The sequence below is a fragment of the Conger conger genome, chromosome 2, assembly GCF_963514075.1.
Source record: "Conger conger chromosome 2, fConCon1.1, whole genome shotgun sequence".
Taxonomy (NCBI): Eukaryota; Metazoa; Chordata; class Actinopteri; order Anguilliformes; family Congridae; genus Conger; species Conger conger.
Window position 1 is genome coordinate 81,609,690 of NC_083761.1, and position 24,298 is coordinate 81,633,987.

At 49.0% G+C, this 24,298-nt stretch overlaps 2 protein-coding genes and 1 non-coding gene across 3 annotated transcripts in view; 1 reads left to right on the forward strand and 2 right to left on the reverse strand.

The window, feature by feature from the left end:
• The window catches only part of fbxw10 (F-box and WD repeat domain containing 10), a 12,940-nt gene extending 58 nt beyond the window's left edge, over positions 1-12,882 (reverse strand). Inside the window, exons 1-14 of the mRNA XM_061230562.1 lie at positions 12,348-12,882; positions 11,796-11,987; positions 11,087-11,308; positions 8,927-9,054; positions 7,348-7,469; positions 6,950-7,051; positions 6,170-6,373; positions 5,407-5,528; positions 4,308-4,462; positions 3,512-3,654; positions 2,509-2,667; positions 1,775-2,019; positions 1,087-1,263; positions 1-724 (exon numbers count right to left, since the gene is read on the reverse strand). The exon at positions 1-724 is cut by the window's left edge and continues 58 nt beyond it. Coding sequence (XP_061086546.1) covers positions 1-724; positions 1,087-1,263; positions 1,775-2,019; positions 2,509-2,667; positions 3,512-3,654; positions 4,308-4,462; positions 5,407-5,528; positions 6,170-6,373; positions 6,950-7,051; positions 7,348-7,469; positions 8,927-9,054; positions 11,087-11,308; positions 11,796-11,987; positions 12,348-12,882 — 3,230 coding nt within the window. The remainder of the gene's footprint in view (positions 725-1,086; positions 1,264-1,774; positions 2,020-2,508; positions 2,668-3,511; positions 3,655-4,307; positions 4,463-5,406; positions 5,529-6,169; positions 6,374-6,949; positions 7,052-7,347; positions 7,470-8,926; positions 9,055-11,086; positions 11,309-11,795; positions 11,988-12,347) is intronic.
• Positions 12,883-13,460: 578 nt separating this feature from the next.
• On the reverse strand, positions 13,461-13,531 carry trnag-ccc (transfer RNA glycine (anticodon CCC)). The gene has a single exon. It is a non-coding gene; the product is annotated as a tRNA-Gly (tRNA).
• A 4,397-nt stretch (positions 13,532-17,928) lies between these two features.
• LOC133121363 (rho GTPase-activating protein 44-like) overlaps positions 17,929-24,298 on the forward strand; it is an 85,260-nt gene continuing 78,890 nt past the window's right edge. The window contains exon 1 of the mRNA XM_061230563.1: positions 17,929-18,202. Within this exon, the coding sequence (XP_061086547.1) occupies positions 18,150-18,202 (53 nt within the window). The 5' untranslated portion in view covers positions 17,929-18,149. The remainder of the gene's footprint in view (positions 18,203-24,298) is intronic.

Consider the following 24,298-nt stretch of genomic DNA (forward strand, 5'->3'; position numbering starts at 1 on the left):
AGGGCGCCAGGCAGCCGGCCCTTGGCCATCATGCGCCAGGCTCTCCTCCTCTGCCTCTCCTCTCTGCGGCGTTCCCTGGCGCACGCCTCCTCGTGCTCCCGCTGCGCCTCCCTCTCGCGCTCCTCCTGCTGCCCGGCCGTCAGCAGCCGGAACGGCGAGCGCCTCCGGAAGGGGTCGAAGGTCGCGGCCGGGGCGGGGTCAGAGGTCGCCTGGAAGCCCACGTGGCGACGCCCCCCCGCGCGCCCGCAGGGGGCGCTGCTGAGCACGCAGCGGTCCGGGTCGATGTCCCGCTCCGCCGTGGTGGTGTACCCCCCCACCTTACACACCGTCTTCCCGGACCCCGACCCGGACGAGCCGCCCGGCCTCCCCGTCTCCGAGCCGCCCACGGCCCGTCCCGCGTGGGGATGGAGGCGCCCCAGGCTGGGGGAGGCGGTGAACGGGCGGATCTGACGGGAGGCGGGGCTTGCGGCGGTGGGCGTGGCGGGGCTCGTCGCCCCCGGCAACGACGCTTTGGCCCCCGGTTGCGTGCGGAGGGGGGAAGGGGGGGGACCCCAGGCCTCACACGCGCCCACGTCAGGGTGAACGAGGCAGCCGGATCGGCCGCACCGCCGGGGCTGCTGGGATACGTCGGCCTCCGAGGGGGCGTGTTTATTGGAGGGCCCCTGCTTTTTGGCCTCTTCATTTCGGGCCCACCCCCACTTCACCGGGACAACAGGCCTTCTCACTGTGGGAGGAGACAGACACACAATGCACTGTTTATACTCCAATACAGGCTAAATCTGTGGTTGTCTGTTTTACACTTGATTTCTAATGTGTTAAAGATCTGAGACTGACCAAGGGGTGCCTTAGAACCTGGGCCCTGTTTCATGAAGCAGGATTGCAGAGTTAGCTGGATAACTGCACCGAGTAAAACCTGGAACCAGGAACATGGACTGAAGTAACATAAAAAGAGCTGTTCCAGGTTCTATGTGCAGCGCAGTTATCCAGCTAACTCGGTAATACTCGGTCATGTTTTGTGAAATGAAATATGCCCCAAGCTCTGGTAGCACCCCCTGCAGGAGAGACAGGAATCTGCAGGAGTCTCACCTGGGATGCAGCTGGTGGTTTTGGGCCTCTGGCTGGCCCTGCCGGTCGCTGTCCTGGGACAGAGGGCCGTGGGGGGCTTTGCGTTTGGGTCTGAGTGCAGGCCGCTGTAGGCCAGGCTGGGGTGGTGTCTCTGGAGCACCGAGTCCGTGGCTGGTCTGAGAGGCCTCTGCTGAGCGCCTGGGAAAAGCGATTGGCTCACAAGTCAACGCTGAGTCAACACAGTGAAGTTAATCTCAACAGAGTGAGTTTAAACTCAACAGTGATGTTAACCTCACCAGAGTGAGGTTCATTTCAACACAGTGAAGTTAATCTCAGCAGAGTGAGTTTTATTTCAACAGTAAGTACGGCTAAATTCAACAGGCTCAACACACACAGTGAGGTTAGTCTCAAGACACTGAGACTAATCTCAACACACTGAAGATAACCTAAACAAAGTGAAGTTAATCTCAACAGAGTGAGGTTAATCTCAACATATTGACTCTAGCTTTAACACACCGAGGTTAATGTCAACACAGTGCTGTTAATCTAAACGCACTATATCTCGTATAATCTCAACGGAATGAGTTTTATTTCAACAGTAAGTAAGCTTAAACCCAAAAGGCTCATTGGTTAATCTTGACACTGTAAAGTTAATCTCAACACACCGCTCAATGCTCAGAGTGAATGGGTTTGCGAGGATGCGACATACTCTTTTCCCGCTGCATGCTGGGAGTGGACAGGCCAGGGGCATGATGGGAAAGCGAGTCCTTCTCAGCCTGCTTCGCCCCGGAGGAGCCTCTCCGCTCCCTGCTCCGGGCCGGGACGGGGGAGCGGGGGTGATTCCTGGGGGAGTCCTCCTCCTCAGCACTCTCACCCTCCACGGACTCCGAGAGCTCGCTGCCCTCCTCCCCAAACTGGAAGATGAGCACACTGGCCCTGGTGTTTATCACGATGCTGGGGACACAGAGCACCAGCCCTGGGTCAAATACACATTTTCTTTTCTCTTTTCTACCCTTCACGGAGCTTGTCTGGTGTACTGGAACCAATGACACACTCTCAAAAACAGCGAAGACCGCCTTCCGGTCCTCTTGGTTGGCTCAGTTACACCAGGCAAGATCAATCGAGTACAGAAAAGTATTTGAATCTGATCCAATTACCAGTTGTGGTGTATAAGAGGTCAGAGGAACTGGCGGTGTATAAGAGGTCAGAGGTTAGAGGTCAGAGGTACTTGTGGTGGTGCATAAGAGGTTAGAGGTGCTTGTTGTAGTGTATAAGAGGTCAGAGGTTAGAGGTCAGAGGTACTTGTGGTGGTATATGAGAGGTTAGAGGTACTTGTTGTAGTGCATAAGAGGTCAGGGGTCAGAGGTACTTGTGGTGGTGTATAAGAGGTTATAGGTAGTTGTTGTAGTGTATAAGAGGTCAGAGGTCAGGGGTCAGAGGTACTTGTTTTCGTGTATGTGCAGGGAGAGCACAGGGCTCCCCTGGCTGTTGGAGATGAAGATCCTCAGGCAGTTGCCCGTCAGGAAGTCGAAGACCCGGATCTTTCCGTCCGCACAGCCGGTGATGACCCGCAGGAAGAGGAACATCAGTGTCAGCACCTCCCTGCAGGACGACACCCTCTCCTTCAGCACCATGGAGTGACCCAACCCTCACAACCATGAAGAGACCCAACCCTCAGCCCCATGGAGAGACCCAACCCTCAGCCCCATGGAGAGACCCAACCCTCAGCCCCATGGAGAGACCCAACACTTAGCCCCATGGAGAACCCAAACCCTCACCTCCATGGAGAGACCCAACCCTCACAACCATGGAGAGACCCAACCTTCAGCTCCAGCGCCTCAGCCTTTTGAATAGTAGGGCTTTCAGAATGTTTCCTTCAAAATTCTTTGTCAATGTGTTAAGGCCTCTTGTTCACCCATTCACAAACTCACAAACCAACAGCAATAGGCTGCCATGCAAGGCATCAATCAGCTCATTGAGAACAATTTGGGGTTAGGTATCTTACTCAAGGACACTTCAACAAACCCAGGGTGGGGGATTGAACCGGCAACCCTATGCCTCCCAGACGACTGCCCTTACGTCCTGAGCTAATGATGTATATGAGCTACAAAGGACCTTGGCTCTGCTCACTGCATGAGTGTATGTGGGCGGCCTGTAGCGTAGTGGTTAAGGTACATGACTGGGACCCGGTCGGTGGTTCGATTCCCTGTGTAGCCACAATAAGATCCGCCCAGCCGTTGGGCCCTTGAACAAGGCCCTTAACCCTGCATTGGTCCAGGGGAGGATTGTCTCCCGCTTAATCTAATCAACGGTAAGTCGCTTTGGATAAAAGCGTCCGGCAAATGCCAATAATGTAATGTAATGTAATGTAATGTAATGAGCCTCCAGACCTCAGCGACCCCCCTGCCCGGCCCCCGGCCCCTGGCCCCTGGCCCCCGGCCCTCACCTGGGGTGGCGGTAGGTCATGAGGCTCTGGCTGTGCTCCCTGCTGGTGCTCCAGGCAGAGACGAAGCCGTCCGCTCCGCCCGAGAGGAGGTGCCACTGGTCCAGGTGCAGGCACTTCACCGAGCCCTGCTGGCTGGGTATGAGCTGACAGGGGAGAGGGGCGGAGGAGAGGATCAGTAGGGCAGATTGGCAGTTTGGCCCCCACAGGGGACGGGGGTAAGTAGGGCAGTTCGGCCCCCACAGGGAACGGGGGTACGTAGGGCAGTTGGGCCCCCACAGGGAACGGGGGTACGTAGGGCAGTTGGGCAGTTGGGCCCCCACAGGGGAAGGGGGTAAGTAGGGCAGTTGGGCCCCCACAGGGGAAGGGGGTAAGTAGGGCAGTTGGGCCCCCACAGGGGACGGGGGTAAGTAGGGCAGTTGGGCCCCCACAGGGGACGGGGGTACGTAGGGCAGTTGGGCCCCCACAGGCGACGGGGGTAAGTAGGGCAGTTGGGCCCCCACAGGGGACGGGGGTACGTAGGGCAGTTGGGCCCCCACAGGCGACGGGGGTAAGTAGGGCAGTTGGGCCCCCACAGGGGACGGGGGTAAGTAGGGCAGTTGGGCCCCCACAGGGGACGGGGGGAAGTAGGGCAGTTGGGCCCCCACAGGGGACGGGGGTAAGTAGGGCAGTTGGGCCCCCACAGGGGACGGGGGTACGTAGGGCAGTTGGGCCCCCACAGGGGACGGGGGTACGTAGGGCAGTTGGGCCCCCACAGGGGACGGGGGTACGTAGGGCAGTTGGGCAGTTGGGCCCCCACCTTGAGGAGCCCCCCGGTGTCCAGGTCCCAGAGCTTCAGCACGCCTCGGTCACAGCTGCTGAGCACCAGGCCCCGCCCCACCCTCACACACTGCACCGGGCTGTCGTGCCTGAACCGCAGCCTCTGGATGTTCCGCCCCGTCCGCAGGTTCCACACTGTGAGAGACAGACACGCAGGTTCCACACTGTGAGAGACAGACACGCAGGTTCCACACTGTGAGAGACAGACACGCAGGTTCCACACTGTGAGAGACAGACACACAGGTTCCACACTGTCTGTCTCTCTGCGTGATGTAAATTGTGTGCACTTCCTGATTCCCACGTTTCCTCCCTCCCACATTCCATGGCAGCGCGGCTACACCGTGACAGTGCTCCTAAATTATTTTTCCAGTTTTTTTTTTCCCTAAAATGGGAGCAATGTAGAGCCCTGCATGAACCACGCCACAAGTTAAGTGAGTCTGTAAACTTTTGAGCCCCTTCCATCCAATCAGGGGTGCGCGACTGGAGAGCTGATCTGCATGCTGGTTTTTGTTCCAACCACAATTACCTTCCTTTTGGTTTTCTGAAAGATCTATAAACTAGTCACTTCTGTACATGAGCACAGTGAAATCTTTAGGATAGATTTGCAGATTTGCAACTATAGCCGGTGCTTATAAATGTCAGCTGAATTAGTTGAACTAATGAAACAACTAAGAGCAGAAGTTGGAACAAAATCCCTTCAATCACTGTATCTGCTCTCAGGCAGGCTGTAAGTGCATTAATTGCCACTAGGGGGAGACAGATCACCCCATACAAATCCCCAGGCGAGGAGGGAAACTGAGGCAAATTGAAAACAGTGAAATGTAGAAAGATGCAACTTCTGCAAGTCATTAGTTACTTTCCCAATTTAAAATGGGTGGTATTTGAAAAGGGTAGGAAAATACATAACAGTGGTATTTCATGGTGGTTCTCTCAGAAAAAAAACTGATTGTAAGGTTTTGTTGCACTGTTATCTCCTAATTTCAGGGAAAAAGCATATATAATTTAAAACTGTCACATATAATGATCTGACAGAGGGTATTCCTTCCGTCTTTTCTCTGAAAAGCCTCTGTGGCCCTCACCTTTAACCCTGCAGTCCTTGGCCCCTGACACCAGCGTGTTACCATGCAGATCCAGGCAGTTTATGGTGCCAAAATGGCCCCTGAACAGCATTACGCAGGCTCCAGTCCCCAAGTCCCAGCACCTTGGAGACAGAAAGAACCAGAGGCTGAAAGATGGCAAGGTCCCAATCCGCTCAAAAGTGAAGACAGGACTCATCGCTATGATAATTCATTCACTGAGATCGTTATATTAAAACACCGAAATAAGTATTACATATCCGCGTAATATTTAAAGGAAGCAGCAAATATTATACCTGGCCCTACATCTGGAGTAAAGAGATTACTGTCATTATATTAAGGCTGTTGTTTTCTTTTTGAAAGATCCTACCTGCACCTAAGAATAATCTTTCAAATATGTCAATGTCCATATTCCCTGATGGTCCCACCGAATGTTCAGACAGGATATTGAAGGTCTATCTTACGCTGACTTTGTGGCAAATACAAACCATAGACAGTATATAGCAGGGGTGTCAAACTCCAGTCCTGGAGGGCCGCAGTGTCTGCTGGTATTTCTGGTTTCCTTTCAATCAGCTGCCAATTAAGGCCTCGAGAACAAGGTGTGTGGACTCACTAACCAATCAATGACTAAAATGAATGACTAGTGTTCGAACACAACGAAAACCAGTAGCCCACTGCAGCGCTTCAGACACCTCTGGTTTTTAGGTTTATAGGTATATACTCTGACAGGAAGTGCCAGGCTCAGACAGGAAGTGGGAGTGGTCACCTGATGGTGAGGTCATAGCCGGTGCTGATGACCAGGCCCCGGTCCTCGCAGAGGTACACGGCCCGGACGCTCCCGGCGTGGCCCTGCATCGCCAGTGTCCGCTGCCTCATCGCCCGCACGTCCAGCAGACGCACCAGACGGTCCTTGGAGCCCACCGCCACCAGCTGCCCCCCGCTGTAGTGCACCACCCTGGACCAGTCCTCTCTGCCAACCACAGCTCGGTCAGCCATTTTGTTTCTATTTTCTGGGATGCCATTTTGTTTTTTATTTTCTGGGACGCCATTTTGTTTTCATTTTCTGGTGCTGCTTCTCAGGTGTTTTTTCAAGCTACGCCTGCACAAGAACCCAGGTCTACACAATCTGATGCAGGATTGTCTTCTCGAAATACGCAGAAAGGTATAACGGTCATTTTAGCATAGACACCCATTAAATAGACTTGTATTGCTGGATGTTGATACACAGACTTATTAACGTCTACAGGCAGTTGAATTTCAAAATGCGAATGCAGCTGAGGTCGGCAGCATGCGTACACTCTGTGTACAGCCAGGAGGCACCATTGGTGTTGGATCTATGACAACATGTCAACTTGAAACCAGGGGCCTGTTCCACAAAGTAGGATTACAGAGTTAGCCAGATAACTGCACCGAGTAAAACCCGGACCCAGCGTAAATGTGGAGCATGGACTGAAGTAGAATGAGCTGTTCCAGGTTTTACGTTGCGCAGTTACCAGGCTGACTCAGTAATCCCGCTTTACGAAATGTGGCGCAGCTCAGCGCTCACCTGTTGGACAGCACCAGGATGTTGTACGCTCCACAGAACATGTTCTTCTCCTCCATCTCCACGGTTTTCGTCGTGCAGCCAGAGTAGGCAGACTCAAAGCCCCTGTCCTGACGGGTCGGGGTTCGAGAGAGAGCCCAGAGGTGAGACACGGTCTGATTTGAGATTTGGGTGCAGCAGGACTACACCTGGGGTCTCAAGCTCCAGTCCTGGATGGAGTTTTTTTTTTTTTTTTTTTTTTTAACAGCAGCCATTTTAGGCCTTGGAAATGAGGTGTCCAGTCAACTAAGACTTAAATTAAGCACATAAGTGTTTGAACACATCATAAGCCAGCAAACCCTCCAGGATCTAAGCTTGAGATCCCGTGCCCCATGTGCATTACTGACTTGTCAATCATGGGCTTGACTGTGAGATACGTTACCTGTCCGGCTTCAGGAATGGCCTCCTCCTGGTTTTCAGCTGAGGGGACGAGCACCTCCCGGATTCTGCTGAACACGGAGCTGGTGTACGCCGTGGAGCTGCCCTGAGGAGGGACGGGGACGCACGTTACCGAAAAAAGCCCATCTGTCAATCACAGCACTTCACAGCACTGGTGTGTCACAAACTCCATCCACACAATGCAGTTTATATAAGCACCATCATCAATGAACATGCATTTTTTTCTCATGCACCATCAATTATCTGTGTTAAGTCAACTCTCACTGAATTAATACTAGTCATGTGTATGGGTCATGTTTACTCGACTGGAGTTAAAAGCACTCTGTCAGAGTTCAATTTAGGCTGAATATTTCACTGTGAGGCGATGGTTAAGCCATCTAATGAGTGTTACCCACACACAGTACGATTAGGAGACGTTCAGTTTTCAGTCTTGGAAGAAATCTCTTCACTGCACTGAAAACGGAGAAACTGGCACACCGTATCTGAGCGCTTGCTTGCACGTTCACAGTGTGAGACGTGAGCGTTTGTTTTCTGCTTTGAAGACCGTCGGCTTTGTACACATTTCTGCAGGTCTGCATGCCGCCCGTGCTCATTAACAGCCTCATCTTTTCATCTGAATCCTGCACCTGCAGGAGATATTCCCACCGAGTGGTGCTGACAGGAAACAACAGCTCCCCTCAAACTAAGATTAAATGGGAAAAAAAGATTCCGTATTTGTGGGAAAACATCAAACGTTTCCTTTTCCCACTGTACTGGTATTTTCAACGTTTCTGATGCACATATAACGACCGAGACAAACAGAGAGATGCAGGCACCCACTGCAGCACTATTTTTTAAATTCAGTTTTATTTGTAGAGCGCTTTTCACTGAAAACTGTCCCAATGTCGTTTTACAGAGTAACAGAAGGGAAGAAAAAAAAGGTGAAATATCTGCCCTGAGTCCCCAAATAGCACATGAGTTAAACGACTCCTTTATAGGGAGAAAAAAACCCTCAAACAGTGGTGAGAAAAAAAACTCCTCGATGGGAAGAAATCTCGGGAGGAACCCGGCTATAGGGGGATGCCCATCCACCGCTGGCCTACAGGTTGAGATGGTAACATTTGATGCATGTATGGTAACATTCATTCATTCATTCATTATCCTAACCCTCTTATCCTGAACAGGGTCACAGGGGGGCTGGAGCCTATCCCAGCATACATCGGGCGAAAGGCAGGAATACACCCTGGACAGGTTGCCAGTCCATCGCAGGGCACACACACCATTCACTCACACACTCATACCTACGGGCAATTTAGACTCTCCAATCAGCTTAACCTGCATGTCTTTGGACTGTGGGAGGAAACCGGAGTACCCGGAGCAAACCCATGCAGACACGGGGAGAACATGCAAACTCCACACAGAGACGGGGATTCGAACCCAGGACCTCCTTGCTGTGAGGCAGCAGTCTTACCCACCGCACCGCCACAGGATGGTAACATGTCCTGCACATGTCCGTAAGCAGGCGTATTGGTGTGTTACTGCCGCTGTTACCGGTAGCTGTACCTGCATGATCATGGCCTGGTTCTCCACCACGCGTTTGGTCTCGATCTCCTCCTGCACCTCCTCCGTGAGGAACCTCCAGTGCTGGGACACGTGGTGGCAGCTCAGGAGCGCGGTCCGGTCCAAAAGGCCTGGAAATCCACAGCACAGAACCCCCTGACACCAGCCGCCGGGTCCGCCCGAATCTCACCGCGGTTCAGACCACAGCTCTGGCCAAGTACTGACATGATTGTTTTTGTTTTTTAAGATATTTTTTAGGCCTTTTTCAGCTTTATTGGACAGTATACAGTATAGAGAGACAGGAAGAATGGGAGCGAGAGAGAGGGGAAGACATGCGACAAATGTCGGACGGTCGGATTCGAACCGCCGACGTCGCGGCTCGCAATGAGCATGCGGTCAGTGCTCTACAGGCTGCGCCACCGAGACACCCATACTGACATGATTGTTGCCGAATAGCAAAAACACTGATACACGCCCCGTGTGGACCGTTATGAAAATGACATCAGTCTGACAATTATGCAAAAAGCACAAATAAGCTGTGTGCAGCGTTGGTGGATTTATGCAACTTAACGAATGATCCACTCTGGCAGATTCATTGCAGTAGAGCAGGGGTCGGCAACCCTGGTCCTGGAGAGCCGCAGGGTGTGCTGGCTTTCGTCTCCACCTTAAAATAAGCAAGCGACTCAGACCCAAGAAACCAGGTGAGGTGAGTTAACTGTGTAATCAACGGCTTTCATTGATCAATTAATGCCAAGCAACAACGAAAGCCAGCAAGCACACCCTACGGCTCTCCAGGACCAGGGTTGTCGACCCCTGCAGTAGAGCAAATTCAAAACCGATTATGTTGAGGGTGATCACAGTCAGAAATGCTATCTGTATTTATATTTATTATATTAGATGTCTGACCTCTTAAAACTGTTGGAAGGAAATTAAGCATTTTCTACAGCAGACTGCTTAGGCTTTCTTCGTTCCAGCTAATCTATGTGTCATAACCCCAACATCAAAAATCACATTATCCGTTCTTATCGTTATCACGCACCCAAATAGCACATTTTTTATATTTTATTTGTGTATCAGAAACTATTTTATTTGGCCTGTCAGTGAAGGCGGAGCAGTAGCCATTTTGGACGCTTTTGGTCGTTACGAGTCAGCTGAGGACTCTGGGCCTGGCTCTGTGTGTCTATTGTCTGACTGTTCGTCTGTCTGTCTGTTTTTTAATGGCCGCAGTAAAAGAAACAAACTAAAAAATAAAAAAAACCCAAAACAATGGTTTTCACACCACGGGTCTAGGCTGAGTCAGACGAGATTGAGGCTATAATCTCTTATTGCATTAGCTGAGCTCCTCACTGCCTGGGGAGCCCTGTTCCAGCAGAGAGATAGCAGCTCCCAGTGGGCCCAGTGGGCCTCTGCTGTAGGCTGTTGATGGGAAGGAGGAAGGAAGGGGGGGTTCTCGTGTTGCTAGGGTGCTTTGTGTGCGTATCCGACGCTCCCAGAAGAACGGCAGATACTCAGCACGGTGTCAGGAGGAGAGAGGGGGAGCGTAATTAGCTCGTTCCTCGGCAGTAAAGTCGTGGGGTTTACAAAGCCGTCATCTCACAAGGGGCGTGATCCGCCAACAGGGACGATTCGCAGTCCCGTCAATGGGCGCATGCGGTGCCAACAGAGGGAGCCGCCGGCGGGGCGCGGCGCTTTCCTACGCCGCGGCGGAAGGCATCACGCGACGCCGGGGGATCGCGAGGAGTACGAGGGCTCGCTGGAGACCGGGCACGTGCAAATAAAAACAACCGCTCCTAACTGCACAGTCAAATAACAACGTGTGCCCCCAAATGCAAGTTAAACTCATTTCTGCACACTCGCAGAAATAAAGGGACGGGGGGAGGCGCATTTTTGTTTTTCGAGGATCTTATTTTCGCAAATGTACCCTGAAAGTACAGTAATGTTCTCTTTGGGTACAAATTAGCACTTCTTCCATGCAAAAAAGGGACAAATATTGCTGGCTGTGGTACAGTTTTATGCACCTATGGGGTAGCGATAAAGTATTTATACCTTTTTAGGCACAATTCATACCTTCATTTCTGAGTGCAGTTAGTGCTGGTGTTTTGTGACAGATAAACCTTTGTGCCACTTTGTGCCACCGCTACTACAACTAGTTGACTCCATTACCCAGAATCCTTTTGGCCAGGTGGACGGGGAGGCCCCGGATGAAGTCGCGGTGTCGACGGACCCCAGACAGGGACCTGGACGTTCCCGGGACCACGGTCAGCGCCGGGTCTTCGGGGGGCGGCGTTTCGGGCCCACCCGCCCCCGTGCTGCTCTCCGTGCCCTCAGCTCCGCTCTCCGGCGTCTGGAACCTGCCGTAGCGTGCGTCCTGGGGGAGACCCGGGCCTGCCGGGCAGACACAGCACAGCCATGCAACCGCAGGAGGAAAACCAGGTAACCTCTGGGCAATATTTAGGTGTGTCCAAACTATATAAAACATGCAACTTATTTGTTGGTATATAGTTATAAATACATCAATATACTTATTATTTTTTATACGCTAAAATGCCACATATACACACCTCTGCACACCATTCACTCACACACTCATACCTATGGGCAATTTAGACTCTCCAATCAGCCTAACCTGCATGTCTTTGGACTGTGGGAGGAAACTGGAGTACCTGGACGAAACCCACACAAACACAGGGAAAACATGCAAACTCCACACAGAGAGGCCCTGGCCGAACGGGATCCGAACCCAGGACCTCCTGGCTGTGAGGGGGCAGGGCCCTTATCAGTCATCCTATATTGTTCGGATTACATAATATAGATATTAATCCAGTGGTATATATATTTGAGGGGTGCCGTATACGGTCGCATTGCTCTTTACCGGGCACCAAGTTCGACGGGGTTGCCGGGACGATCTCGGGAGAATGCGGATCGCGCGCGTCACCGGGCAGGTCGAGCACCATAGACGCGGTTCTGGTGCGCAGAAGCAGCTCGAGCTCGGGTCGATCCTCCGCGCAGAAGGAGTAGCGGGATTCTGGGATGGAGGAGGCGTCCAGCTCATGGTCACCCGCGACTCAAACGTGGAAGAACAGGAAAAGGAACTAATGAGTCAGGGCTCGCCAAACTGTCAAGGACTCCCAATAGTAAGACGGCAAAATGAAAAAAAAAAAGGATTTTGCCATGATGGATATTATATTTATATTTCCATATCTTAAGTGACCAAAGCAATATTCATTTGTAATGTTGTCATTAATGTCATTATCAAATATTTATACTGAGGAGATCTTGTGGTGAAAGGGTTTGGGAGTCCTGATATAAAAGGTAACATGAACAAGAAAATCAATGAAACATGTTTTACCAGTCTAACCGCCACATTACTCGGTTATCTTCTAAAGGCAATACGCCTCTGACGTTTGAAAACGTTACCACCTACCAGAATCGGGCAGAAGGGACGCCTGTTTCTCTCTCTCAATGAGAACCCGGGTAAGATTTGAGAGAGCTTGAAGAAGTCCGGTCTCGCACAAAGATAGAAGTCCTATAATGTAATTCGCTTTCACCCAGTACTTGCTGCCGCTGAACCAGTCCCAGGTTTCCAAAACTGTCGTTCCGAGCCATTTCCTGTCAATCGTGCCACTGTGGCTCCACGTGGTCAAATCGTCCGGCGCTTTTGGTTTTTGCCGGGATCTGGCGTAGGTGAAGTCTTTCCCAAGCGCCACCTGTATAATCTTTAGAGTGCTTTCGAGGATGTCCACGCTTTTGCACCTGATGAGTACGCCCATGAGGAACTTCAACTTTAACGCGCCGCCGGCTTTCTCCAGCCATTGCGTGGTGTCGTGCAGTTTATTTACACAGACGCACGACTGGCAGCTCCCGCACGTTCTGAATTTGCAATCTTCGCCCCTGCACCACAGCTGGTTTTCAAAACCGAGTCTAAACTGGCATAGTTCCCGGTCTTCAAAGTGTTTCATTTTTGATTTTGTGGCTAGGTCTAACAAGAACTACAATCACTTCGATCTGATTCACGCAACTATAATACGATCTACAAAAATCAAGTTTTTTTAATGATTCAATTTAAATGCGTCCGACGCTTAGGATATAAGTTACGAGGTCCATGTGAAGTTCCTGTCAAATTCTGCGTCTTCAGTTCGTTGGGGAAAAAATCTAGGTCAGTCGACAGAGCATCCTTTTTAGTACAGATCCTTAAGTCTAAACAAAGAGGCCAAATCAGCTGTAAGATGTCTAGCTGTCATGTTTATGGTTTTGAAATAGTTTCGTAGCTGCAGTCCATAATGTTTGCTGGTGTGTGTTTTCCGAAGTCGCAGGCGAAAAGTGCGTGGTTGTTGCCCCGTTGCTGTGCAACCTGACGCCGCGTTTTTGCACCTCCTCTAATTTCTGAAGTGTCTTGCGTTGTCAGTCATCTGTGATACACGAGTAGCTTGTGCTGTTTTGCGAATCGTATAACACTATTCGATTTCACCAGTTTCTAACTGTTGTTGCATTTATGTTTCTGAGGTGAGCAGGAAGACTTTTAATTTTCAAAAGTGTGTGCGCCGCCCGGGAATCGAACCCGGGTCGCAAGAATGGGAATCTTGCATGATACCACTACACCAGCGGCGCTCATGTGCTTCCTGATTTACTTTTTGGTATTTGTTGGGAATTATGCTTGTTGGAAAGTGAGTTACGGTATAACAACAATAACGTAAAATAGGGTACCTATAATTGGTTCGCTACGCATCGTTCTGGACTACCATTTTAACTACACTGGATATGCCCTATATTACAAATCCAGTCTTGGTGTTTGTGAATCGTTTGTCAGCTGTCTTGCCGTGTAGCCTGATATAACTCTGTTTTTATATCCGGTCTGACCTAAGATGTTTCGAGATTTCGATCTCAATTGGGATTTCCAGGGAAAAGAAAGGATAAATAAATAAACAAATAAACAAATCACTCAATCAACAAAAAACGGTGGACGTGGGAGGAGACTAGCGTGTCCGGAAACACGAAAGTTTGAAGAAGCTTTCTCTGCAAGTGGCCCTTCGTGTTCTCGATTTAGTCAAATGCAACTTCAGTTAACGTAACACCACAGAACAAACCTTGAACAGTCATGCCCTGAAGAGATCCCCTTGCAATTAGCATTAGCCACATTTTAAAACTTAGCCCATAAACCCTGCAATCTGACATGGATATTTTTTTGTTGTCTTCTTCACCTTAAAAGTAGCCTGAATCGGAGGGGAATTCAGTGCCCTGGCACACTGAATAGCTATTGAAGCTCCGAAAAAATATCCACAAATTGTTTTCCCTTCTTAGAGATACGGAAGAGTGCCAAAAAAGAAGAAATGAAAATAGTGGAACTCAAAAGCAAAGTAATCCTGGTGGGGAAAAAAACTTCTCAACCTAGGTTTCGAAACAATTGGTAGCTGGTTGACCAGCTCATACCCAGCTAGATCAGTTTATGACTATAATTTCCAAGCTACTCGAGCCGGCAAAGCCGGATTTTACAGCGGAGGGGAAAGGCGACGGATTTAAAAGTAAAAGTAATCTAAGGTCTTATGGGCTCCACGAGGAACACCGAGAAACCCTGATACAAAAGGCAGGCTAATTGACCTTTACTGCTTTGTTTTCCGTCAAGGAAGAGACAAAAACAAAAAAAGAGACTGATGCCGTTAGAGAAACGCTGACGATGGCGGACACGGACGTTGATTCAGTGTCTCGAATTAAGCGAGGATTCGGCGGTGAAGGGCAGGTTTAGATACTGGCGACCAGCTGTGGTAGACGACGCTCAAGCTAGGTTTTGAAACGGCAGGTTTGCTGGCTGACCAGTCAGACCAGCTGCATACTCGACGTGGTTTGACCAGCTCAAGCTATGTTTTGAAACAGCTAGTAGCCGGTCATTTCAAGCTGATCAAAATTGATTTTACACCAGGGCCGCCTAAAGAAGGAAAAGCCGCGTGGGCCTACTTTGTCAGTAGAAGAGCTTTGATTAAATGGAAGGAAATTAGCTAGAATAAGGTGCGTGTTAAAACCTGATATTGGCCACAAGTTTGTTTTTTTTTACTAACTTTTCTTCATTTTAGCCACGACAGAGATGTGAACACAGCCGTGCAAACTCACTGGTGCCTCCAGCAAATGGCAGCAGATATAGGCTCGCTACTGGTCAGTAACTTACTTAGTTGATAAGCAGTGAAACTTGATATTATCCCACTGAGTTTCACAGGTGTCAGAAGGTCTCAGATACTAGGATGCCGGGATCAGCTGCTCTGATCGAATCCAGACCGTGCCAGTGTCGTATTTCAGAGAGAGGCCCAACCCACGGGCTAAATTGCTTTGTGCTTAAGTCTGCTTATGCAGACCTCAGCGCTGTTTTTACAATAGGTCCCTATGGGAAAGTGTCTTACCATGAGCTGTCGATCCGTACTCTGACTCCTTATTGGGTTCACATCCAAGTCGTTGGATAGCCTAGATTCTTAGGTATGAAATTGAATGTTTATTTGGGCGAAATATGGCATTAACACAGGGGAGAAAAAAAGCAATTATCTTTAGCAATTGTTCACCATCGCACATGCGTAGTGTCTTAAAATAGAGCGCTTTCTCTGGCGTTTCTCAGAGAGAAACGGTCGACTTACGTAACTGCTCCACTGCTCTTCCTAACCTCTCGTACGACGCTCTGAAAGTTATTGCAACGATATGGTGACTGTCGTCGTCATCATAGTTGTGGTGTAGAGTCCACCATTGACTTCAGTTAGAGAGATTTTTAAAACTACATATTTACAGTTATTGTAGCCGGACATACTGTACCTGTGACGTCTGTGATGAAACAAAATGGCTGCTGTCAGTGCTTAACGTTCTTACTGTCTTGTGGCCTGCCTTCGAGTCAGACAGTAACATGGTATTTTAATAGTGTGGCGCCCCCTTGTTATTAGATTTACATATTTGTATGAGCCAAACACACTGATGAGTACCGGACTGTGCATACCATTTTTTTTTCAATCATAGCTTTGGTCTGTGTTTTTCTGTATTATTGTGAATCTGCTGAAAATGGCACGGACGGCGATACATGTTTCTTTCTGTACAAGATTCTTCAGAAAAAGAGCTATGCAGGCTTAAGCGGTGATTGTACATGTCTGGAATACCTTGACGGCACATACACACACACACACACACACACACACGCCTACACACATGCATGCACACATACATACACACACACATGCATGCACACTCACACACACACATACACACACACACACGCCTACACACATGCATGCACACTCACACACACACATACACACACGCATGCATGCACACTCACACACACATATACACACGCATGCATGCACACTCACACACACACATACGCATGCATGCATGCACACTCACACACACATACACATGAGCATGAATTCATGCACACTCACACATACGCCTACACACATGCATGCACAATCACACTCACGCACGCACGCATGCATGCATGCACACTCACATTCACACACATACTCACACACACACACATACACAGAGGACCTTGTATTACATTTTCCGAGATTTTCACTAAAAGGTGAAACGTTTACACGTGATAGGTTACTGCTGACCCTTCAGTGGCGATAAGGTTTATATCATATCCCTGGGATTTCCTGTATACTGTTCTTAAATTTAACAAGTTAGGACATCTGTAATTCCTCCCTGTCAACGATGACGCAACACCAGCATGGTTCATGTGCTTGACCCTTGACCTTTGACCCGTGCAACTGCAAATCTAGGGGGTGCACAAACTATGAAGTGATGTGGGGATTATGGGGGGGTGGGGGTCAAGCTATCTTGGAGGCGCCCGTCCACCGAACACAGAATGTGCTTGGAGCGGGTCCAGAAGAAACATACCAAGCTCTTTTCCTTCGGCGAAGATTTGCGCTTTATTGGAATCAATTAAATCTCTGAAGGAACCAGAGTCCCACAGGGAGGCAATGGAGACTTAGCCACAGGCCTAGTGAAATCCACTGGCCCCCTGCCCACAGACTTAGAGCAGGAAGCCACCCGCATGTTGTTCTGGATAGAGAACACATAGCTAGTGTTAGTTGCCAGGGTCTCTTTCAGAAAAAGAATTGAGAATGTGCCTTCCTTAGCTTGAACAATGCAAGAGGGCTCTTTGGTTAGATTTTTTCCCCCTGTTCAATTATGAATGCAAACTAGAAACAAATGTCTGCTCTTAATTACTTTTCGGCCTACGTATTTGCTGCAATTTTCATTATTGCTTTACCGTCATAAAAAGTTAGTCATTGGTAAATGAGCAGTAATGTGTCCATTTAAGCACAAGGTGGCGCTGTTTGCTTAGGATTGTTAGGGTGTATCTTGAGAGGATAGTTTTGACAATATCTCTGTTTTGATGTTTGTTTTTGTTCTATTTTTTCACGTCTTATTTATTTATGGTTTCATAATTAACCATATTTTTTTTATATATTTTAGATATATCCAGAAGCCTCTAATAAAATGCCTGCCTGACAATTACTGGTGTAGTGGCATTTGGAGGTTCTCCATATAAAGCAAGAAAAGAAAACACTTTTATCCTCTACATATTGTTAAATGATGTTATAGCTTTTAGGGTAGGCATACATATCTGTTTGTTTAATATTATGCTGGTGACCCATACAATTGAAATAAAGATCAAATCTGGCATTGCTCTTTCCTTTCTGCTGCCCTCGGTGAGATTAACAAAGATTAACGCCTTAAGAAATATCAGTGCAAGTTGTACTGCTGTATGAAGATCGCCTTTGCGATTGTCGTTGTTGGTTATTGTATTATACGTTGGTAATATTAAAATATTATGATGGGAATATAGCTGAATTTACCGTAACCTAGAGCGAACCCATGCGAAAGTTAATCGGTCAAAAAAGGGACTGTGGTTTGGGATTGAGGTTCCTCCGCGTTTTGACAGCTTGAGTGGAAAACTACATTTCCCAAGCTGCGCTGGAGCGCAGTGTCCGCTTGTCGTGAGCTGTCATTCTGCCCGAAGAGGAGAAATTGGTCCAGCATCTCTGAGCGGAGGAGCAGGGCGCTTAGAACAAGAAAATGCACGGAATTAGTTAATTCCTCATTATTTCCACAGAGTTTTTGATTGCCATGAAGGAGGATTGTTACAGAGTGGATTGTGTTGCGACGCGCTGAAGGGGTCTTGGTGGTTCGTCAATGAGAAATGCCGAGTCTTTTTCGCTATTGGGGTTAACGACGAAAAACACGCAAGATGAAGAAGCAATTCAATCGAATGCGACAGCTCGCCAACCAAACCGTTGGCAGGTAAGGGACTACAACGCAATAAAATGCGTTTATTTGTTTTAAATGTGTGTTTGTTGTTGACACGTTTCGGGGCCATGGGAACGTTTGAATGAGGAAACATTCGTCTGTGAACGGGTATGGCCGCTTTGGTACATTTCCAAGGGACTGGAAAAAGTGGTTTACGAAGCAACTGTGCGCCTCTTAATGAGGTCTTTAGAGCTAAATAGCATGCCGAAATGTAAGAAACCATGCGACTAACAACAATCGAAAAACATGTCGGCTAATTGTTAATCGAAATGTGTATTAATTGGTTTAATTGGCGTAATGATCACTGGATTGAATACCGCAGTAGAACTGTGGCGGCGTGGTACTCTCCGAGGAGGACTTGGAATTGGAAAACCTTCAGTCGACCGAAAGAAACCTGAAAATCGAAATGGTGCCATTGCTATGCGTGCAAATGTAGCTGTTCCTACTGTTGTTTTCTTTCTTCTTCTTCTTCTTTTGCGGTTCAGAATATCAATGTAAAATGGCTGTTTTTAAAAAATCTTACGAGAGCGACACTGCTGACTGTGGGACTATTGGCTATGCGTCGCTACGGTGGATGTGCAAAATGTGTGCGATGTTTTCATAAACGCGTCAATTTCAGTGGTAAACTACTGAGGCAGGCCTACATTGCACGGAGTTTAAGAATATCTTGTGTCGCATTTGCCGGTCATTCCCATTTGACCCAAAGTGGTTAAAGTCTAGTCCGTTCCTTGGACCCCGGCGCGAAGCAGAAGTGCTGCAATGCACACGCATCTCCACATTTACACGACTTATGACACTAGCTGCTGGTGTTTGTGTTTGTATGTTCTGTATGTTCTGTATGTTCTGGTCAGCGGTAGCCCGTTTCTCACGGGGAACGTCAGCAGCGCCGTAAGATGGGAAATTTGCTGGGATTGACGCGTCCTTGTCATATTTGTTGGAATTGAAGGACATTCAATCTGGATTCAATCTGCATATCCTCTGAATGAAGGCTCAGACTTGTTGGGTAGTCTACTGTACTGCTATAACGGGTTCCTACGGGATCCTATGTTGGTATTTTATCCGCAAACCGCTAACTTTAAACCTGACTGGCCTCTGTCACGGTGTAGGGCCGCTGTCCAGGGTTCGCGAAATGAAACGACTACCCAACCGATTCTATTTAGTACTATTGATGTTTGGGGGCCATCAAAAGTCTGTGACAGACATTGGACTAGTGGCTACGAGTCTCTGACATGCGGTACAATTTGGAACGGCCCAATCAGTTTCGAAACCGGCGCAGGACGAAGTCTCGACCGGACCATTTGACGGCTATTATTGGTTCTCCGCCAAGCTATTGCTCGCATTGTCATAAGGACAGTGTTTTAATGTTAAGCTAAATATGTGTAAAGGCATGAATAATTGCACTGGGATCGTGAGTCAGTGCTCATCCCCAGGGGGTCACACGAGTAGTCTTGGAACAACTGGAGAATGATTGACGGTTTTCCCGTGTGACGCTACAGCAATGATTGCTGGGAAACAGGAATTAGGCCAGACCTGCAGCGCTCCAATTATGTAGGCTATGTTCCTCATTAACAACGGCAAATGTGGAAATAAATGTGTAAGCTCAAAACTAAAACTCATTCCGGTTCTGTTACCTCTCCGATGGCGACGCCGAAAAACAAAAAGAATGTAGCCTACAAATAGCCCTGCCTGCTGACGACTCTTCTTCACATTTTGGGGCCGTGGCCGGCTACTCTCGGGGGAGTAATTGCGAAACCCAAGAACACTTTGTCCGTTACTACGGTAACGGAGGGGCTTGTGAGGTGGCATTGTGTCACGGGGCGGTGGTGTGAAGACTCGAGTCTGTGGCTGAACCCTGCGGGCAAATTGGATTGGTGTAAAAGAGGAAATCGTGAAACGGGAATATATTTGGCCTATTTTCCCTCTGAAGCTAGCGGAACATGGTCTGTGCTCTTTTTTTCTCTCATCTGGAAACCGCACCCAGATCACTCGTGGTGGACGTCCGTCGGGGAAATCCCCTGACTTGGACTAAGCGTTCTGTTGCTCCATTATTGCAGGAACGGGTTGGTAAGAATCAACATTGCACCTGCTTGGCCACATAGTATTGCGCAAAGGTCTTGGACGGAGATCGAGCTTGGTTACGGCAAACATCTTGATGGTTACAGCCTAGCAACCGAACGATCAAGGTTCAGTTTGTTTTGTGGATCCTGTTGCTACCTAAATATTTCTTTATGGTCGTATTTGTGTCAATAAGTGTTGTTATACGTATACCCGGCGTCCTATTGTTGCCAGTGTCACTGGAAGCAGAGACCATACGTGTGCACACTTCGCACCAAGTGAAGATTTTCACGGCTTAAAAATAAAAATAAAAAAAAGAACACCGTTGTACAGTGGTTAATTATATCCTTCCCACTATTACGTTATATTACATTCAGTATACACTTTTAACCAGAGTGACTTACACTGGTAACATTTCCACGTACACTCCATATTATACATCTGTCACCACACAAAACGCCCAGGTTTTGGGGAATGCCCGTCCCATCGACGAGTTATGCCCTCAGCCTACCAGGCCGAACCAACACGCCGTCACACTGTGAAATCAGGGCAGAAAGCCGGCAGAAACACAGGGCACCGGGACACGGCCGTTTCGGTGGGCCTGTGTGTACAAGTCATCGCACGCGACCTTTGGTGCAGGTGACGTGTTAGCCTGCATGTCGCCAGTGTGTGAATTTGTGTTTCGACCGCCGCTCTCCCGTCGGGAGCGAACGATCCACGGAGCTGGCCCGTTGCCATGGCATTCCGAGGCCCAGGCGGAGTGCTGGCGAACGACGTTATTTTCAGCCGTATGAAATTAGCGCATGAGTGATGTGTTAGTTTGAATGGAGCAGCCCTATAAATCACAGTGATACCGCCCTCTGCGGTGCTCACACACACATACACACACACACACACACACACACACACACACACACACACACACACACAGATATGCACTCACACACATGCCCATACACACTAAACAGGCAGAAACACAGATGCACACACAAGGGGACACATGAATGCATACGCACACACACACAAGGACACATGCATACACGCATAAATATGCACACACACAAGGACACATGCATACACACACACACACACTCACACACACGGACACATGCATACAGACACACACACACACGGACACATGCATGCATACACACACACACTAATCTGCCCCTCTTTCCCGTTTTCTAAACGTGCTGTAAATGTCAGCTGCTGTCGCTCCACTCCAAGGTGGCCGTGTCCTTCCTCTGCCTCTCCTGTCCACTCCCACGGGGTGTATGCAGGCCCTCGGTGTGTGTGCAGCTCCTCGGGGGGTGTGCTGGCCCTCAGAGTGTCCGGTCCAGAGACGGTCCAGGGTCCCCCTGCGGCCCTTTAGCCTCCATCCCCTGCCCCGCTAACGCCGCACGCCCAGGCTGGGCTCGGGGACTGCAGTAGGGGGGGCCACATCCCCCCCCATCCCCCAACTGTGCCCCTCGGCAGATCTGAGGATACGTCTTTGAGAGTATCGAATTCAAATGACACCGAGTTGCATTCGTTTATCACACGCTGTTATCCAGACCGATTTACAGTGTAAAACAGCGCTAATGCGCTTTTGGCTACTCCCAGACCAGAGAGTGCGTATGCAGCATTGCGTTGCTAAAGCTCTGAATGTAATTTCACGATGCTGACCTGGACCGGTGATATAAATCTGTAGTGCGAATATGGACAGGTACCATCTCCACCAGGGGTGCGCAAACATGCGCCAAGGAGGGCCAAGAGTATTTTCATTCCATCCTGTCACTATTAATTAGCAAATTAAGACACCTTCAACCAGCGAGGAGGAAACTAATTAGTGAAATCAGCTGGTCTATTGATTGGCTGGAAAGGAAACCTGCATACTCTCGCTGAACCAGGTTTGGTGGGGCAAGTTTAAACGGTGTCCAGGCTTGGTGGGGCAAGTTTAAACGGTGTCCAGGCTTGGTGGGGCAAGTTTACACGGTGTCCAGGCTCGGTGGGGCAAGTTTAAATGGTGTCCAGGTTTGGTGAGGTGAGTTTCAGAACCTGAAAACCGCAGAGCCAGCCAAACAGAGTAACAGGACACCCAGAGGAGGGCCACTTTACACCTCATTGTTGACGATTGCTGTAACCATGTGTGTGTGTGTGTGTGTGTGTGTGTGTACTGTGACCCTGTGTGTGTGTGTGTGTAGAGAAAGGCAGTGAACTTTGCTTCTGAGACCTACTGTTGGTGTTTCGTGAGTGTGTGTGTGTGTGTGTGCTTGCTCCTGTTCCATAAGAATGTGTGTTTGTGTGCGTTTTCTGTTCTCTAGCATCAACATGTTGTCACAGCTGTCCTGCGTATGTGTGAGAGTGTTTCTGTGTGTGTGTGTTCGTGCATGCATGCACCTGTGTGTGTAAGAGAGGGTTAGCATTAGTCTGTGTGTGTGTGAGAGTGTTAACGAGTGTTTGTGTGTGTGTGTTCGTGTTAGTGCGTGTGTGCACCTGTGTGTGAGAGTGCTAGCATTAGCGTGTGTGTGAGAGAGAGATTGTTAGCGTCAGCATGTGTGTGTGTGAGAGAGTGTTAGCATTAACGTGTGTGTGTGTGAGAGAGAGTGTTAGCATTAGCGTGTATGTGAGAGAGAGATTGTTGGCGTCAGCGTGTGTGTGAGAGTGTTAGCATTAACGTGTGTGTGTGTGTGTGTGTGTGTGAGAGAGTGTTAGCATTAGCGTGTGTGTGAGTGAGAGATTGTTAGCGTCAGTGTGTGTGAGAGTGTTAGCATTAGCGTATGTGTGTGTGAGAGAGATTGTTAGCATCAGCATGTGTGTGTGTGAGAGTGTTAGCATTAGCGTGTGTGTGTGTGTGGGAGAGTGTTAGCATTAGCACGTGTGTGTGTGTGTGTGCGTGAGAGAGATTGTTAGCATGAGCGTGTGCATGTGGGTGTATGAAAGTGTTAGCATTAGCGTGTGTGTGTGTGAGAGAGATTGTTAGCGTCAGAGTGTGTGTGTGTGTGAGTGTTAGCATTAGCGTGTGTGTGTGAGAGAGTGTTAGCATTAGCATGTGTGTGTGTGTGCGTGAGGGATTATTAGCATGAGCGTGTGTGTGTGTGCATGTGGGTGTGAGAGATTGTTAGCATGAGCGTGTGTGTGTGTGAGAGTGTTAGCATTAGCGTGCGTGTGTGAGAGAGTGTTAGCATTAGCGTGCGTGTGTGAGAGAGTGTTAGCATTAGCGTGCGTGTGTGTGAGAGTGTTAGCATTAGCGTGCGTGTGTGAGAGAGTGTTAGCATTAGCGTGCGTGTGTGAGAGAGTGTTAGCATGAGCGTGCGTGTGTGAGAGAGTGTTAGCATTAGCGTGTATGTGTGTGTCCTGGGGCAGTAAGGTGGTGAGGCGTAGCGGTAGGGTAATGAGTAATAACCTGTATCCTAAACGGCACAGCCGCCATGCTAATTAGCGACGGGCGGAGACACCACAGCTCGTTATAACCCCACACGCTAAAGGAGCCCCTGTCCCTCAGCCTGGCAATCCCCCTTCGTAATGTGGTATTTTTCTAACGCTTTTATCCAAAGCAACTAACAGTTGATTAGACTAAGTAGGGGACATTCCTCCCCTGGAGCAATGCAGGGTTAAGGGCCTTGCTCAAGGGCCCAACGGCTGTGCGGATCTCACTGTGGCTACACCGGGGCTTGAACCACAAACCTTCCAGGTCCCTGCTAAGTACCTTAGCCACTAGGCTACAGGCCCCAAATATGTCATAACGCGTGTTTCTGTGTAATATGTTCATTATGTGTGTCATTAACTGGGCATGTTAAATAAGGGCTGATCTGTTTCTGGAGCACTCCTGCCAACATCTGCCCTAAATTATTTAATTGGCCACCAATCGTTTGTATTTGTGGGATATTTTTGACTTGAATGATGAGCCGCAGCTGTGTACTGCACAAGTTTTCTCTGGTGCAACAACGTTTTATTGCGGTCAGAAATATCGCTGTGATGTCTTCCAGCTCTTGAGAAATTTTAATCCAGAACAATTGGTTGGATCAAAAACAGCACAGTCCGCCGTCCCTCCAG